Here is a 15,096-nt window from a genome sequence, read left to right as displayed (position 1 = left end):
AGGGCAATAGTTGTAAAGCAGCATTCTGAACAGCATTTTTCTAGGCTGGAGCAACTCATCTGATGCCAGTACTAGTAAAGAGAACCTGTTTCCTGTTCACCAACATTCCTATGCCTTCTGCATCCAGGATACAGAGCTGGACTGAGAAGTGTGGAAATATGGATTTATACCGGCACCAAACCCCAGCCAATGTGTCTGTTATGTGGAAAAGTTTATTCCAAATGAGACAATGAAACCATCCGAGCTCATTTGAAAAGAATACACTCTGAAAAAAGCTAACAGAAACTTAGCTTATTTTCAGTCACTTCATGAAAACTTTCAGAAATGGAAAATCCTTCAAAACTGTGTTTGCTAGCACTTCACAATAAAGCAGTGTTAGTTTACATGCCTCATACAACATTTCATAACATTGATAAATCTGGACGCTCTATACAATTAGAAAAGAACTGATTCTGCCAACATAAGGGAAGTTCTGAGTATGGATCTACATAAATCATCAGACCAAATAATTATAGTTATTCCACCTAATTACAACTCTGCTCAAAGACAAGTAGATGAAATGTCTAAGAATGTGGAAGGCAGATTATGCAACATACTCAGGACAACAGAATTTGTTCTCTAGTTGGATGAGTCAAATTTGCCAATGAATCTTTGCTTCATAAAAGGTGAAAACATGATTCAAGAGTTGTTATTTGCAAGGGGACTAGAAAAAGATATGAAGAGGGAGTCAATACTTTGGGTTGTTGAGCAATTTTTCAGAGAAGGACTTGCTGCTCACCAACATTCTTGTTTGTTCAACATATGGGGCACCATTAGTGGCAGGACATCACAATGGGGTTATTACTTTCTTGATAAAAGCTGTACCTAACATATCTACCATTGCTTGTTTAATTCACAGACTGCACCTTGGCACAAAAAGCCTAAGTGATCAGCTGCACAAATCATTAAATACTGTTATCACAACAGTAGATAAAATCAAGTTCCAGGCTCTCAATTATCAATTATTTCTAGAGCTTAGTATTGAGAATGATGAACAGTTTGAGCGCTTGCTGTTGCACACAGAAGTTAGTTGGCTCTCAAAAGGAAACTGCCTGAATGGCTTTTAGGCACTTTTTGAAACTGTGATAAAGTTCTTTAAGGATTCATTCAGTAATCAACTCAAGAATATTAGGCCTGACATTGCTTATTTGTCAGAAATATTCACAAAGTTTAATGAAATCAATCTTCAATTCCAAGGAAATGCTGTGAATCTTATCAAAGTCAAAGCAGCTGTCTCCACATTTCTGTCCAAGTTAATCCTATTTAAGTGCACCATTGTCTGCTACGGCCTTTTCCAATTACTGAGCTTCTCTGAGTTGGAAGAGGAAGAAAGATAATCAAACTGATGATCTTCAAATATACTGTGCCCTCCTGAGTGAACTACATAAGGACATGTCAGGGAGATTTCAGGATCTAGATTGCGTAATAAATCCGTTCTTGAACACTTGTAATGAAGAATTAGCAAGAAGGATGGAGGAAGAACTGATGTCACTAAGCCGAAGTTCAAGGAATCATTTCAAGACTTTTGGTTGCAGAAAGAAATCTCAGAATATTATCCTGCACTGTGGGGACAAATGTCAGAATGTTCTTTATTGCCTTTCCTACATAATAATTAGTGGAGTGTGGTTTCAGTACAGTTGCATAAGCCAGCCCAAGGTGTAATGGCGTCAGCAACTGACTTCAAGGTGGATGGTCCTGGGTTCAAATCCAGCTGGCCCCTTGTACACTTTCCATCTGTGCTGGGTTGAGCATCAAGCTAGGAATTCGGCTCATTAAAAAAAAACAGACAAATGCTAAGGAAATGGGAAAAAATGGCATCCAATGTGCCACAAGACACGAAAAGGAACAACAACAACAAATAAAGAAGTAATTTTATTTGTAGTCTTTAATAAGTTTGAATAATTTTTGCAATTATTTGTCACTGCTTTGAAATTGTAGTTTCTATTCTCTTTTACTGTGGATCATAAACTCTTTAAATTCTTTCCTAAGTTCTTTATAGTTTTATGTAATGGCCAGAAAGGGAGATGGGGGCATTGGGGATATGGTCTAGGAGCCAACAGAGCATTAACCCAAAAAATGTTTGGGAACCACAGTGCTCGATTAATCTCAGTGGGGTTAAAAAGGTTGGCACAACATCGTGGGCCAAAGAATCTGTACACTCCTGTAATCTTGGATGGTCTCTATTGTTTGCCAACCATTATCCATTGTTTCTATTAAAAGTCAGCAAAATTATAAATATTCAGACAGATTTGTCAATCAAAATGAGCCTCATCATCCTTGTGTGTTGTTTTAGTGTCTGCCTTCAAGACATCGTTGGCCGTTTCCATGTTTCTGTGAATTACTTTTTTTATGGCTCCAGCACATCTGCTGGCTTTCACCGGAGGAGGTTGCAGTTGAACTTGCAAGAAGAAGCCCAGCTTCAGGCGGAACCTTTCTGACATGAGCGGCAATAATCAGGGTGAGAGCCGGACGTGCACTGACATGGTTGCACTGGTTGGATCACAGTTGACGTTGACCTGAGAGAGGGAGAGGGAGGGAGAAAAATGGTTGTTTCCACTGAGTGACTGTGTTGAACCAATGATGCTGTTGAAGATAACTAAGTTGCTGTAATATTCTGGAAGCTGTTTTAAACACTAATGTCCGGAGACATGCCAGCAGGAAAACATTGTGCAACTTCTGCTTGAACATCAAAGAAGCTGACACATCAAACACTAGGCTCAGCATTATATTTCGTTCCACAGGATTGTCAGTGGTTTTGTTCACCAATCCCAGGCTACAGAACATGAAAGCTTTGCGGCAAGCTCAAGAAAAGATTAGTGCTGTACTCTTCCATGCTTTTTGGTGTTGCATGCAGACTTTCTCAATCGTTTGTTATGCATTTCATTCAGCTTACTTCCCAGCATTGAGACCGCCTTTTCAAAGGCAATGCAGTTGAAATTACAGCAGCTATGCTAACCTCGCCAACAGGTCACTCATGTTCAGCCCATTGTCCTAATTTGGTTCCTCACTGGCATTATTATTTCCCTGGTTGTGCTCTTTCCCTTAATATTCCTGTAAAATGCTTTGGGATTTCCCTTAATCATGTCTGCCAGTGATACTTCCCCCCTCTCCTAATTTCCTTTGTAAGTATGCATCCTTCACTTTTTATTCTCCAGGATATAAAGGCTTCCTGTGTTTCCGGTTTTCCATATCTGGGATGTGCTTCCATTTTTTATCCAGTCCTCAATATATCTTGATAACATGGATTCCACAGAATTGTTAACCATACCTTTTGCTTTTATAGGAACTTGCAAGTTATCTAACTTATGAAGGACTCCCACTTGTCTGATGTAATAACTGCCCAGTCAGCTTATGGCATGTTCTGCCTTATGACACTGAAACGAGCCTTTTCCTGATTCCCAAATTTAATTTCCAAACTACCCTTACTCTTTTCTATAACTACCTTGAAACATACACAGTTATGGTCACTACCTTCAATCATGGCTATATTTCCAGTACTGGCCCTTCAAGAACCTCCACCATCTAGGCCATGCTCTCTTCTCGTGGCTGCCGTCTAGAAGGAAGTACAGGAGCTTTAGGTTCCACACCACCAGGTTCAGACAAAGTTATGACCCTTCACCAATCAGGCTCCAGAACCAGCGTTGATAACTTCACTCACCTCAACTTTAAAGAGATTCAATGACCTATGGGTTTACTTCTATGGACTCTCTCATGTTCTCAGTATTATTTACTATTGTCATTATTATTATTATTATTTTGTATTTGCACAGTTTGTCTTTTGCATATTGGTGGTTTGTCAGTCTGTGTGTGCAGTTTTTCATTGATTATATTGTATTTCTTTGTTCTACTCTGAATGTCTGCATGAAAATTAATCTCAGATTAATATTTGGTGACATCTAGGTACTTTGATAATAAATTTACATTGCACTTTGAACCTGTCTTGTCAGATTATCTATGTACTGAGTCAAAAATGTCTGCTACGCACACTTGGAAAACAGCCTTCCATGCTACTGCAATCTCAGTTACAACTGGGGAAGTTAAATCCCCTTCTACTCACATTGTGATTTGACAACATATCTGCTCTGCTATACCCTGCAGACTGCTGGAAGGCCTTTCATTTCATGCCTTGCAAAATGATCACCCCTTTTTTGTTCTCTACATGGGATCATTTGAAGAGCAACTCGTAATTTCCATATGTGCGTTTCACTCCCACTCAACCTTCAATGTGAAAGATTTAATGATAGATCTAAACAACAAAATTCTTGACTGGAAAATAAGTTAGGCACGGTCGATCCATTTTAAGAGCCTAATCTATTTTGTCACTATAACTCGTAGTAATGAAATTAGAAATATCCAAACAGTTTTATTAAAGAAAAAAAAATCTAAGCTTGCGTACTTCCACTTGGTATGCAGTATATTCTATAATTTGTCATTAATTCTATAAAAGTAATTCTGAAACAATTTAGCAACCAGCATATAGACGAATGTCATCTTCTCGGAGACCTCTGACCCAGTGGATGAACTATTTATGATTTCATATAGGGCTCTTGTTGATGAAATAGAACATTGTCCCCTCATTTGGTTACTGTCACATCTTGTATATTCCTGTTTCCCAACACCCCTTCACCCCTGCCTTTCCCAAAGTTACTCCCAGCCATGGTGTGCCATCTGGATAACTTAATTTATTGCTCTCTATCTGTAAATTTCTTCCACACACACTCCACAGAACTCCTTTGCATACGGAATATGAAAGTATTCCCTTCACCCTATTGTGTCCTGCAATTAACAGCTCAATTCCCTCCAACTACCTGGTTCCTCCTCCTTAAAAATAATCCTTAATAGCCAGTTTTTTTATAACAATGTTTTGGTTAGGATCATTACCTTCTTCAATTACTATCTGTTTTTCTTTCTGATTATTCTTCTCTGAAGCACCTTCAAGCATTGTTTTTTTTTATTAATGGTGGTTTATAAATTGAAGTTGCTATCTTAATTATAGCTAAAAATCCAGCATTACATTTGCTGAGTAAGCAAATATTTGCTCAAAACTTGAAGTGAGCCATCATTCTCTCTGACCATTTAATTTGAAATTTATTTACTTTTCCTGGTTCCTAGCTCCATGATCTAATACTATTTCAATCTCACCAGGATTTAAAGTTTTCATTTTTTTTTAAATCCTGTTTTTTTGTGCTTATGAAATTGCTTGTTCTGATACATCAAAATCACCCACGGCAGTTGGTTGATAACTTGCATATGCCATCACTTCACATCTTATGAAACCATAATTTAGTCTCTTAGATTTTCGGAGTTACAGAAAACAAAAATTCTTGCCTCCAAAGCTGCACGCATAATTGAAGAGGAATATCATAAGTTCAGAAGCGAAAAATGTTTGGTACTGTTCTCATGGGGTTACATAGTCCAATATTTGACTGCTGGAGTTATTACTTTCTCTTGGCATTATTGCAGTGCTTTAGTTGATATATACTATGTTGACAGCTCCTCACATCAGTCTACCTCTTACATAGAGATGAGAAATCTTCTAGCAAGTGTTGTGCCCGAGAGCTGTACAATATTAGTACTGACATATTCTTCTCCTCTGGGGTCTATTGTGGAGCCCTGTTCACTTCACCAACTAGCATGTTGCCACCATATTACAGTTGCAATGATTTAATGATCAGATTGTAAATATTTTCTGATTAATTTAGTTTTGCTTGTTACAACACTAGCTTCCTCATCTGCAGATCAGCCACTTCTGATGCGCATAATTTGAATATAGCTGTCAATTGAAACTGGGTTAACCTTACTGCTGTGCCTTTTGATCATACTTTTCTCTCTGTAAGTGTGATTATAGAGTCAGATTTTATGATAGAGAATGCAAATTAAAATTATGAAGTGCAAAAAGAACTAATGAGAACACCTTGCTGTCCTTAGGGTTTTGAGGTTATATGTGAGCGTGCTCATGTTACATTAATCAGGGGAGAAGATTAAAAACTGGATTCTTGGTTTTCATTGTACCAGCAGAAAAAGAAACATAACTTCAGCTTAGGATCCTAAATAATAAAAAGGAACCATGAGAAATCTTAATCTGACTGCTGAACTAATTATTGTTTACCAAAGAAATGAGTCTCTAAATAAAAGTGGGGGTAATTTTCATGATGGATGGAGGAGGAACTCCAGTAGATCTGGCAAAGGGATGTAACATCTGCAGTTTGAATGTTTGCCTGGAATGATCCACCAGGCTAAGGTTGGTTTTTGTTAAATTGTAGGGGCGTTGTAATATTGGATTGGGTGTTGTAATAAAGTAAAATTGGATATGTATTTGGACAGGAAAGGAATGGAGGGTTATGGGCGGAGTGTAGGTAGGTGGGACTAGGTGAGAGTAAGCATTTAGCACGGACTAGAGGAGCCGAGATAGCCTGTTTCCGTGCTGTAATTGTTATATAGTTATATAATATTTTGGTATGTAATAGCCTTAAAGGGTTATTTTTCCCTCATTAAGAACCCATTGTTGGGAACAAGTTCAACTTTATTGTCATCTGGCTGTACATATATACAGCCAAATGAAACAAAGTTCCTCTGGTCCACGGTGTACCCACACAGCATATAACACAATATATTGCCGTAAATAAGTTAATAAAACAATTTTCAGAGTGCACATAGTGAAAGGAGATGTCAAAAGCAGGTTCTTCACACAGAGAGTGGTGGGCGCTTGGAACGCACAGCCTGGCCTGGTGGGTGGAGGCAGATACATTAGACTCTTAAGAGATGTTTGGAGAGACACATGAACGTGAGGAAAGTGGAAGGATATTAGACATTGTGTAGGCAAAGCCGATCAGTTTAGTTGGCCACTTAATTACTAGTTTATCTGGTTCAGTGTGACATTCTGGACCAAAAGGCCTGTTGGTTGCTGTACTGGTCTACGTTCTTTAGCAGTTGTGCAGCTAGGGTTTTTCTCACTTCACATTCACAGAGCATTAAGCATTCGTTAATTGAGTGTTTCACAGAATACTTGGGGATGGAGTGGGAAGTTATACTCCATATGTTAATATTTTGCTTCACTTAAAATACTTGCTTTCACTTACACTAGTTTTCTCACTGAATGAAACTGGCAAGTGCATATATTTCTAACAATATTCTGAAGATATATTTGTACTGTACTGCTGGTTAGAGAGCAGATTGGCAATCAGTTTTTTGATCCTGATGAAGTTTAAATATAAGGCTATAGGCCCATCGAGTGCTATTTCATAAAGTAGGAGTTCTTAATAAGAAATCTTCACTGATTTATAACTCAAATTTGCTACAGTGAATGCTCCAAAATCTCAGTAAATTAACATTATCAAAACAAAACTTTTCCCAAGCCGTAGAATGCAATAACCAAAATTATGGTCAATTAACATACACCACTGCATGTTTGATGTGCTTCTTGTGATAATGCGTCCATCGAACATGTCATCTCTTTGGACCGAAGACCACCTGTTGTGTGTATGATGAAGAGTCCTGACCTGTCCTGCTCCAAAGGCATTAGACACATATACCACTGTCTGCATGGCCTCTGTCTGCAAGCCCTGCTTTTCTCCACTGCCTCTTACTCTGATGGTTTTAGCTGCAGTAACTGGGCATATCAAGTCCTTTCCCTCATGTTCTATTGCAACAGGGAAATGGGATTAGTCTAGATTTGCGTTATGGTCAACCAGATTCGGTCAGAGGGCGTGGCCCTGTTTTGTATTGTTCTTTGTTATATGTAGGGAACCTTCCAGAGGTGTTAAAATGAAGAAGACAGCATGTGGCATTGCCTAACTTATGTGATTATTCAATGACATTTGTTTTCTGGACCTGTCGGCCATGACTTGCATCACAAGGGTTTTATATTGCAAAATAGTTGACATCATTAGATGCACATCGAATGCTGGGAGAAACTCAGGCTCACAAATGTGTAAATGGGATTGAATCAGAAGATGGCGCGAGTGAACAACGCGATCAAGGGCGACATCCTTCAAACGGTTCACAAAACATCTTCTTTCACTTCTTTTCCATCTTCTTTCTCTTTCAAACGTGATTCGACTCCTGTCTTGGTGGTGTGTTTGCAGGCTGGTTGAGTACTCTGTCACTTTAATGACTCCAAGAGTGCTTGGCGAGGTTTCAACCAGAGCATACGGCTTTGAGGTCAAGAAGCTGGAGATGTGGCACCAGCCCATGATCGACTCAACTTCTCACCAATGTTGCCAACTAAAGCGTCAAGGGAGATTGAAATCATTGAGGCGAGAGCAGAAGGCAAGTGGGTGTTCAGCACTAGATACCAGTCCCTCATTTGCTGATCCTGGAGGAAGATCCAGGTGATCAAATGTGCTCTGTCCCTCTCCCTCTCCCTCCCTCGATGCTGTCAGAGGATGGTGCCAGTGTCCTGGGTCTTCAGCAAGGTTCAATCAACACAATTTGGGGATTGGACTCTGTAGTTCATCGTTATGATGTGTTTCAGGGTTCTGATCCTTCCTATTTTGTTGCTATTTTGTGCGATTTTTCTGATAATAATGATAACGAACCGCACAGTACATGCTTGAACTGAACTGAATATCCCTGGACTCTCTCAATGACTTTAGGGTTTGGTGTATTATATTCCGTGTTTTTCGCTCATTTGTTCACTTGTCTTCTTTGTTTCGTGGCTGTCTGTGGGAGGAAAAATCTCAGGGTTGTACGCTGCATGCATACTTTGATAACAAGTGTACTTTGAATTGCTGAATCTCAACCTGTAATGCCACCTCCATTTGTACTTCAATTAGAAATATTTCTCAAGATATGATTTGCATTTCATCAGATAAAATTAGTTTTGAATTGCCAAGTGCTAATTAAAATCAGCAGTGCACAATCCAATTTCTTCACCGAGTTTGAATTTTCACTGCCTTAAGTGCCTAGGCCACGTAACAGCATTCTGTATGCACCACCAAACAGCACTGAATTGTCATTATATTTTATGCTACTCTTTCATGAACAATAATCGTGGACAGGGGCAGACTATATGTTCTAATAATGAACAAATGATCGCCTTCTTTACCACCCTGTCAATCTGTGCGGCTACTTCCAATGTGCTCTGGACTCGCACGTGGACTTAATGAAACCTTTTATCGAAATTTTGTCACGTAAAAAAATCTGTTTGAATCAGATTCAGATATATTTATCACATTACATTAAAACAGACTTAGAGATTTTTTTGTAAAGCATGATTTTAAATGATTTTTAATAACAATGATAGTAAAGGACATTTGAAAAATTTCATTATGTTCTTTGGAAGGAACCTCAGTGATGATTAAGGATTCTAAGAGCCTTGCAGTGATAAAAGTATTTTTAGCAAGGATACTGACAGTGTGTGACTCAGTAGTCTCATTAATTCTTTGTCTGTGAAATGATTAAAATGTTACAGAAACGTATAAAATAATGAGTTTTTGATCTGCATCATGAAATATAATGGCTGAGTAAAGATTTTTTGTACAATTTGCTACTGTTATTTTAGGGTGACAGTTCAATAGACTCCATTAGTTAAAATTTATGAGCCATTAGCTTACTGTACTTTTATCTCCACATTGAATCTTCAACATGAGAACAGCACGTTCTCAGGAACCTTGAACATGATCCAGTGACTTGATCAAAGTCATCAGAGAATGACTGGATGTGTCTTCTCTGCAGGCTGCAGTTCTGTCTCAGACTTTCAGAGAAGTCCCTGCAATTCTTGAATGCGATCAGTCATCCAGGTGGAAAGAGCATGAAGTGTATGGTTTGAATCTTTGTGACATTGCACCATTAACAATGCAGTTTGGACATTAAGTGCACCCCTAATGAACTGGTTTTGCAAACAATTCATTTTAATGCCACAAGCTGAGAGGCTTACATTTTCTAGTCCATTGTAATAAATGTATATTGACGGGAGGAGCAAAGTGAACATTTTAGTGTCTAAGGAGTGATGAATAGAACCCAAATTTGAGTTGGGTTACAACTCTTTATTGAGGAACTTAAGTAGAGGCCATGAGGCACAATGACAGGTGTTTTTGAGGCCCCCCAGTGGTCAGCGTCAATCGTGGATGTTGCGTCACTGCTCCCTGTATGATACGCAAGCCTGAGCAGTACAATATGCCGAGCAAGCTCTTGCCCATGTAGAAGACAGTTTGGCAGCAGCTGCGTCACCAAAATTGCCAGTCAGCGTTGAATAACGTTGGACTGCCTCGGGGATTCCTGAAGCTGACTCGTGAGGAGATAAGGTGAGAGAGGGGAACGGGAATGGGAATGGTAAAAGGAGGGGGGCAATTACCAGAAGTTTGAGAAACCGATGTTCATGCCATCAGGTTGGAAGCTACTCAGACAGAATATAAAGTATTGCTCCTCAAAGTGAGTGTGGCCTTATCGTGGCACTACTCGGGTTAGGAATGGGAAGTGGAATTAAAATCGGTGGCCACAACGGAAGCACCAGATAAAGTCGATGACCCCGACAGACTCACAGGTGAAGTGTCGCCTCATGTAGAAGGACTGTTTGGGGCCCTGAATGGTTGTGAGGAAGGAGGTATGGCACTCATTCTGCTTGCAAGAATATACCAGAAGGGAGATGAATGGACAAGGGAGTCACGTAGGGAGTGATCCCTGCGGAAAGTGGGAAGTGTGGGGAAGGGATATATTTGCTTGGTGGTGGGATTCTGGTGAAGAAGGTGGAAGGTATGGAGAACTTAGATTGGGAGGCGGCTTCGCTGAGTGCCTATGCTCCATCCACTGGAGAAAGCAGGATCTCTTGGTGGCTGCCCATTTCTATTTCACTTCCCATTCCCATTCCGACATAACCATCCATGGACTCAAACTCACAGCTCAAAAATTGTGGTCCATTGTCTGATATCACTTCACATGGAACTCCGTCCCTCACAAACACAGCTTTTGGAAAAGTGAAGACTGCCTTGGTGGATGTTGATGGCAGTGGGTAATTGGAAAAGTAGTCTGTTTAAACAATACGACCCTTCCTATTACAATCAAATGAAACCACTCTAACTTTGAAATACAACCTGTCTGGTCAGGATGTGGTGTAAGCAGTTCTGATTACTGCTTTGGGGGTTGATGATCGTGCTGCCATTCTTTTCCCTCTTGGTTTCGTGGCTTTCTGGAAAAGAAGAATTTCGGAGTTGTATATGCCATCTTTTCAATGGGTGACGTCTTTCTTGAGTCAGGCTTCCCTCCCTCTTCAGAAATGTCATCTTCTATGATAAGTGTCTTAACACCGAACTGACATTTCTCTCTATTTAATTTCAAATTGGCATTCTGTGTCACATCAAGCACTTTGCTCAGTCATGTATCGTGTTCCTCTTTGGTGGACTTCAGACAATGATGTCATCCATCATAGTCTCAACACCAGGTGTGCCCTCAAAGATAATATGGATGGTTTTATGGTAGACTTCTAGTGCGGACAGCATTCCATACGGTAGCCAAATTTCAAGTTGAGCCCAATCATATTGTGATCACTGTCTCCGAAGGGTTCCATTACCCCAAGCTCCATAATCGCCTCTGGTTCATTACATAACACCTAATCCAGTATTGCTGATCTCCTAGTAGGTTCAATGACAAACTTAATGGCTCTACACTCTTTTCTGCAATCAGTGGTTGTGACTTTAACTGCTGCCCTTTGTGCTTGAAGGTCACTATATAGCCCCCTTTTACTGGAATGTTCTCTCCAGTGTAGCCTATCACTTAAAAATTTGCCAGATAAATATTTCTCTTTACTGTGGGAGTTTTGTTCTTTTCCATGGATAACAAATTCACCTGAACTCCAGTGTCAAGCTTGAATGGAATTAATGTCTTATTCACAATTACTGGAATGGCCCATTCTGTTTTACTAGCACCAGCAGTCTGTAGAGAATCCACTTCCTCCGTTTCAGTGTGCAGCACTCTCTTGGCAAAATGATTCTCCTTCCCACAATTATTGCAGGACTTTCCATAAACAGGACACATCTTTGGAATGTGTCTACCTCCACATTCCAAAGAGTGAACCCTCACAAAGCAGAAGGCCCTGACGGAGTACCTGGTAAGGTGCAGAAAACTTGTGCCAACAAACTGGCTGAAGTATTCAAGGACATTTTCAGCTTCTCACTACTATGGGTGCAGTTCCCAATTGCTTCAAAAATGTAACAATTATACCATTGTCTAAGAAGAATAACGTGAGCTGCCTTAATGACTATCACCCTGTAGCACTCACATCTACAGTAATGAAATGCTTTGAGTTGTTGGTCATGACTTCTCTGAACTCCTGTCTCATCAAGGTCCTGGACCCATTGCAATTTGCCTATCGCCACAATAGATCAACGGCAGACACAATCTCAGTGGCTCTTCCAACAGCCTTAGACCACCTGGACAATACAAACACCTACATCAGGATGCTGTTCAAATATAGCTGAGCATTTAACACCATCAATACCACAATCCTGACTGATAAGTTACAAAACCTGGGCCACTGTACCTCCCTCTGCAATTGGATCTTGACTTCCCAACCAAAAGACCACAGTCTGTTCGGATTGGTGATAACATCTCCTCCTTGCTGATAATCAACACTGGTGCACTTCAGGGGTGCCTCAAATACTATCTATAAATTTGCTGATGATACAACCATTGTTGATAGAATCTCAGTTGAAGATGAGAGGGCAAAGGGGGTGGGGTTGAGATATACCAACTTGTGGAGTGGTGTTTCAACAGCAACCTTTCACTCAAAGTCAGTAAGACGAAAAAGCTGATTGTGGATTTCAGGAAGGATAAGACGAAGGAACACATACCAATCCTCATAGAGGGATCAGAGGTGGGGAGAGTGAGCAGTTTCAAGTTCCTGGGTGTCAATATATCGATACAGCTATAAAGAAGACAGCTTCATTAGGAGTTTGAAGAGATTTGGTATGTCAATAAAAACACTCAAAAACTTCTATAGATGTACTGTGGGCAACATTCTGACAGGCTGCATCACTGTCTGATGTGGGGGGGGGGGTGAGGAAGGGCTACTGCAAAGGACTGAAAGAAGCTGCAGAGGGTAATAGCCTACAAAGTACCCAGGACATCTTCAAGGGGTGGTGTCTCAGAAAGGCACCATCCATTATTAAGGACCTCCAGCACCCAGGGCATGTCCTTTTCTCACTGTTACCATCAGGCAGGAAGTACAGAAGTCTGAAGGCACACATTCAGCGATTCAGAAACAGCTTCTTCCCGTAGAACCATAGAACATTACAGCACAGAAACAGACCTTTTGGCCCTTCTTGGCTGTGCCAAACCATTTTGCTGCCAATTCCCACTGACCTGCACCTGGGCCATATCCCTCCAAACCCCTCTCATCCATATATACCTGTCCAAGTTTTTCTTAAATGTCAAAAGTGAGCCCACATTCACCACTTCATCTGGCAGTTCATTCCACCCTCCCATCACTCTCTGCATGAAGAGGACCCCCCTAATGTTCCCTTTAAACTTTTCCTCTTTCACCCTTAACCAATGACCTCTGTTTTTCCTCTCCCCTAGCCTCAGTGGAAAAAGCCTGCTTGCATTCACTCTATCTATATCCATCATAATTTTATATACCTCTATCAAATCACCCCTCATTCTCCTACACTCCAGGGAATAAAATCCTAACCTATTCAACCTTTCTCTATAACTCAGTTTCTCAAGTCCCGGCAACATCCTCGTAAACCTTCTCTGCACTCTTTCAACCTTATTAATATCCTTCCTGTAATTAGGTGACCAAAACTGCACACAATACTCCAAATTTGGTCTCACCAATGTCTTATACAACCTCACCATTACATTCCAACTCTTATACTCAGTATTTTGATTTATAAAGACCAATGTACCAAAAGCTCTCTTTACGACCCTATCCACCTGTGACACCACTTTTAGGGAATTATGTATCTGAACTCCCAGATCCCTCTGTTTTACTGCACTCCTCAGTGTCCTACCATTTAATCTTCTACCTTGGTTTGACCTTCCAAAGTGCAATACCTCACACTTGTCCACATTAAACTCCATCTGCCATTTTTCAGCCCATTCCTCCAACTGGTCCAAATCCCTCTGCAAGCTTTGAAAATCTTCCTTACTGTCCACTACACCTCCAATCTTTGTATCATCAGCAAACTTGCTCATCCAATTTGACACATCATCATCCAGATCATTGATATAGATGACAAATAACAATGGATCCAGCACTGATCCCTGTGGCCCACCACTAGTCACAGGCCTCCACTCAGAGTAGCAATCCTCCACTACCACTCTCTGCCTTCTTCAATTGAGCCAATGTCTAATCCAATTTACTACCTCTCCATGTATACCTAGCGACTGGATCTTCCTAACTAACCTCCCATGCAGGACCTTCCCCTCTGCCGTCTGATTCCTAAATGGATGTTGAACCTGTGAACACTACCTGACTTTTTAAATATATATTATTTCTGTTCTTTGCAGGATTTTTAATCTCCAATATACATATACTGTAATCGGTTTATTTATTTATTCCTCTATATTATATATTGCATTGAACTGTTGCTGCTAAGTTAACAAATTTCATGACACATGCCAGTGATGATAAATCTGATTCTGATTCTGACATTTGCTGTTTGAGCCTTCCTCTTTGCTTTGCTGATACTTCGGGAAGTGCCTTGTGTGCTGCTACTCTGTTTTCACAGCATGCACTGTTGTGTCTGCCCTGTGCAGCTCCTTAGTTTATGTTCATGTGGCCTCTGCTGCCCTACACATGTTCACAGCATTTTCCAGTGTCAGAAGTTTTTCATGCAACAGTCTTTCTCTGAATCTATTATCTGGAATTCTGCAAACCATTCTGTCTCTAGCTAGTGAGTTACTCTAATCTCCAGATTCACAGCATTTAATCAGTGTGTGTAGCTCAAATAAGTACTGGTCGAAGCTAATACCTTGTTTTCAGATACAAGAGAAAAAGTTATATCTCTCACACGTGATGTTTTTACTTGAGACAAAATACTCTTCAAATTTTGACATCAGTGTCCAATGTAAAAGCATCAATTTGAAAACTGGTATAGAAGTCTCAACCATCTTTGCCAA

At 40.2% G+C, this 15,096-nt stretch overlaps 1 protein-coding gene across 11 annotated transcripts in view; it reads left to right on the top strand.

Moving 5' to 3' along the window:
• The window catches only part of LOC132401655 (lethal(3)malignant brain tumor-like protein 4), a 380,142-nt gene that overhangs the window by 316,375 nt on the left and 48,671 nt on the right, over positions 1–15,096 (top strand). Inside the window, exon 21 of one of the 11 annotated variants that reach the window (XM_059983734.1) lies at positions 2,333–3,960. The exons of the other annotated variants lie outside the window; for them this stretch is intronic. Coding sequence (XP_059839717.1) covers positions 2,333–2,376 — 44 coding nt within the window. The 3' untranslated portion in view covers positions 2,377–3,960. Of the gene's footprint in view, positions 1–2,332; positions 3,961–15,096 lie in introns of those variants that run through there. 11 annotated transcript variants of the gene reach the window in all.

Source organism: Hypanus sabinus, chromosome 1 (assembly GCF_030144855.1).
Source record: "Hypanus sabinus isolate sHypSab1 chromosome 1, sHypSab1.hap1, whole genome shotgun sequence".
NCBI lineage: Eukaryota > Metazoa > Chordata > Chondrichthyes > Myliobatiformes > Dasyatidae > Hypanus > Hypanus sabinus.
The sequence above is the reverse complement of the archived record's forward strand: the minus strand, read 5'-3'. Positions and strand labels throughout refer to the sequence as shown.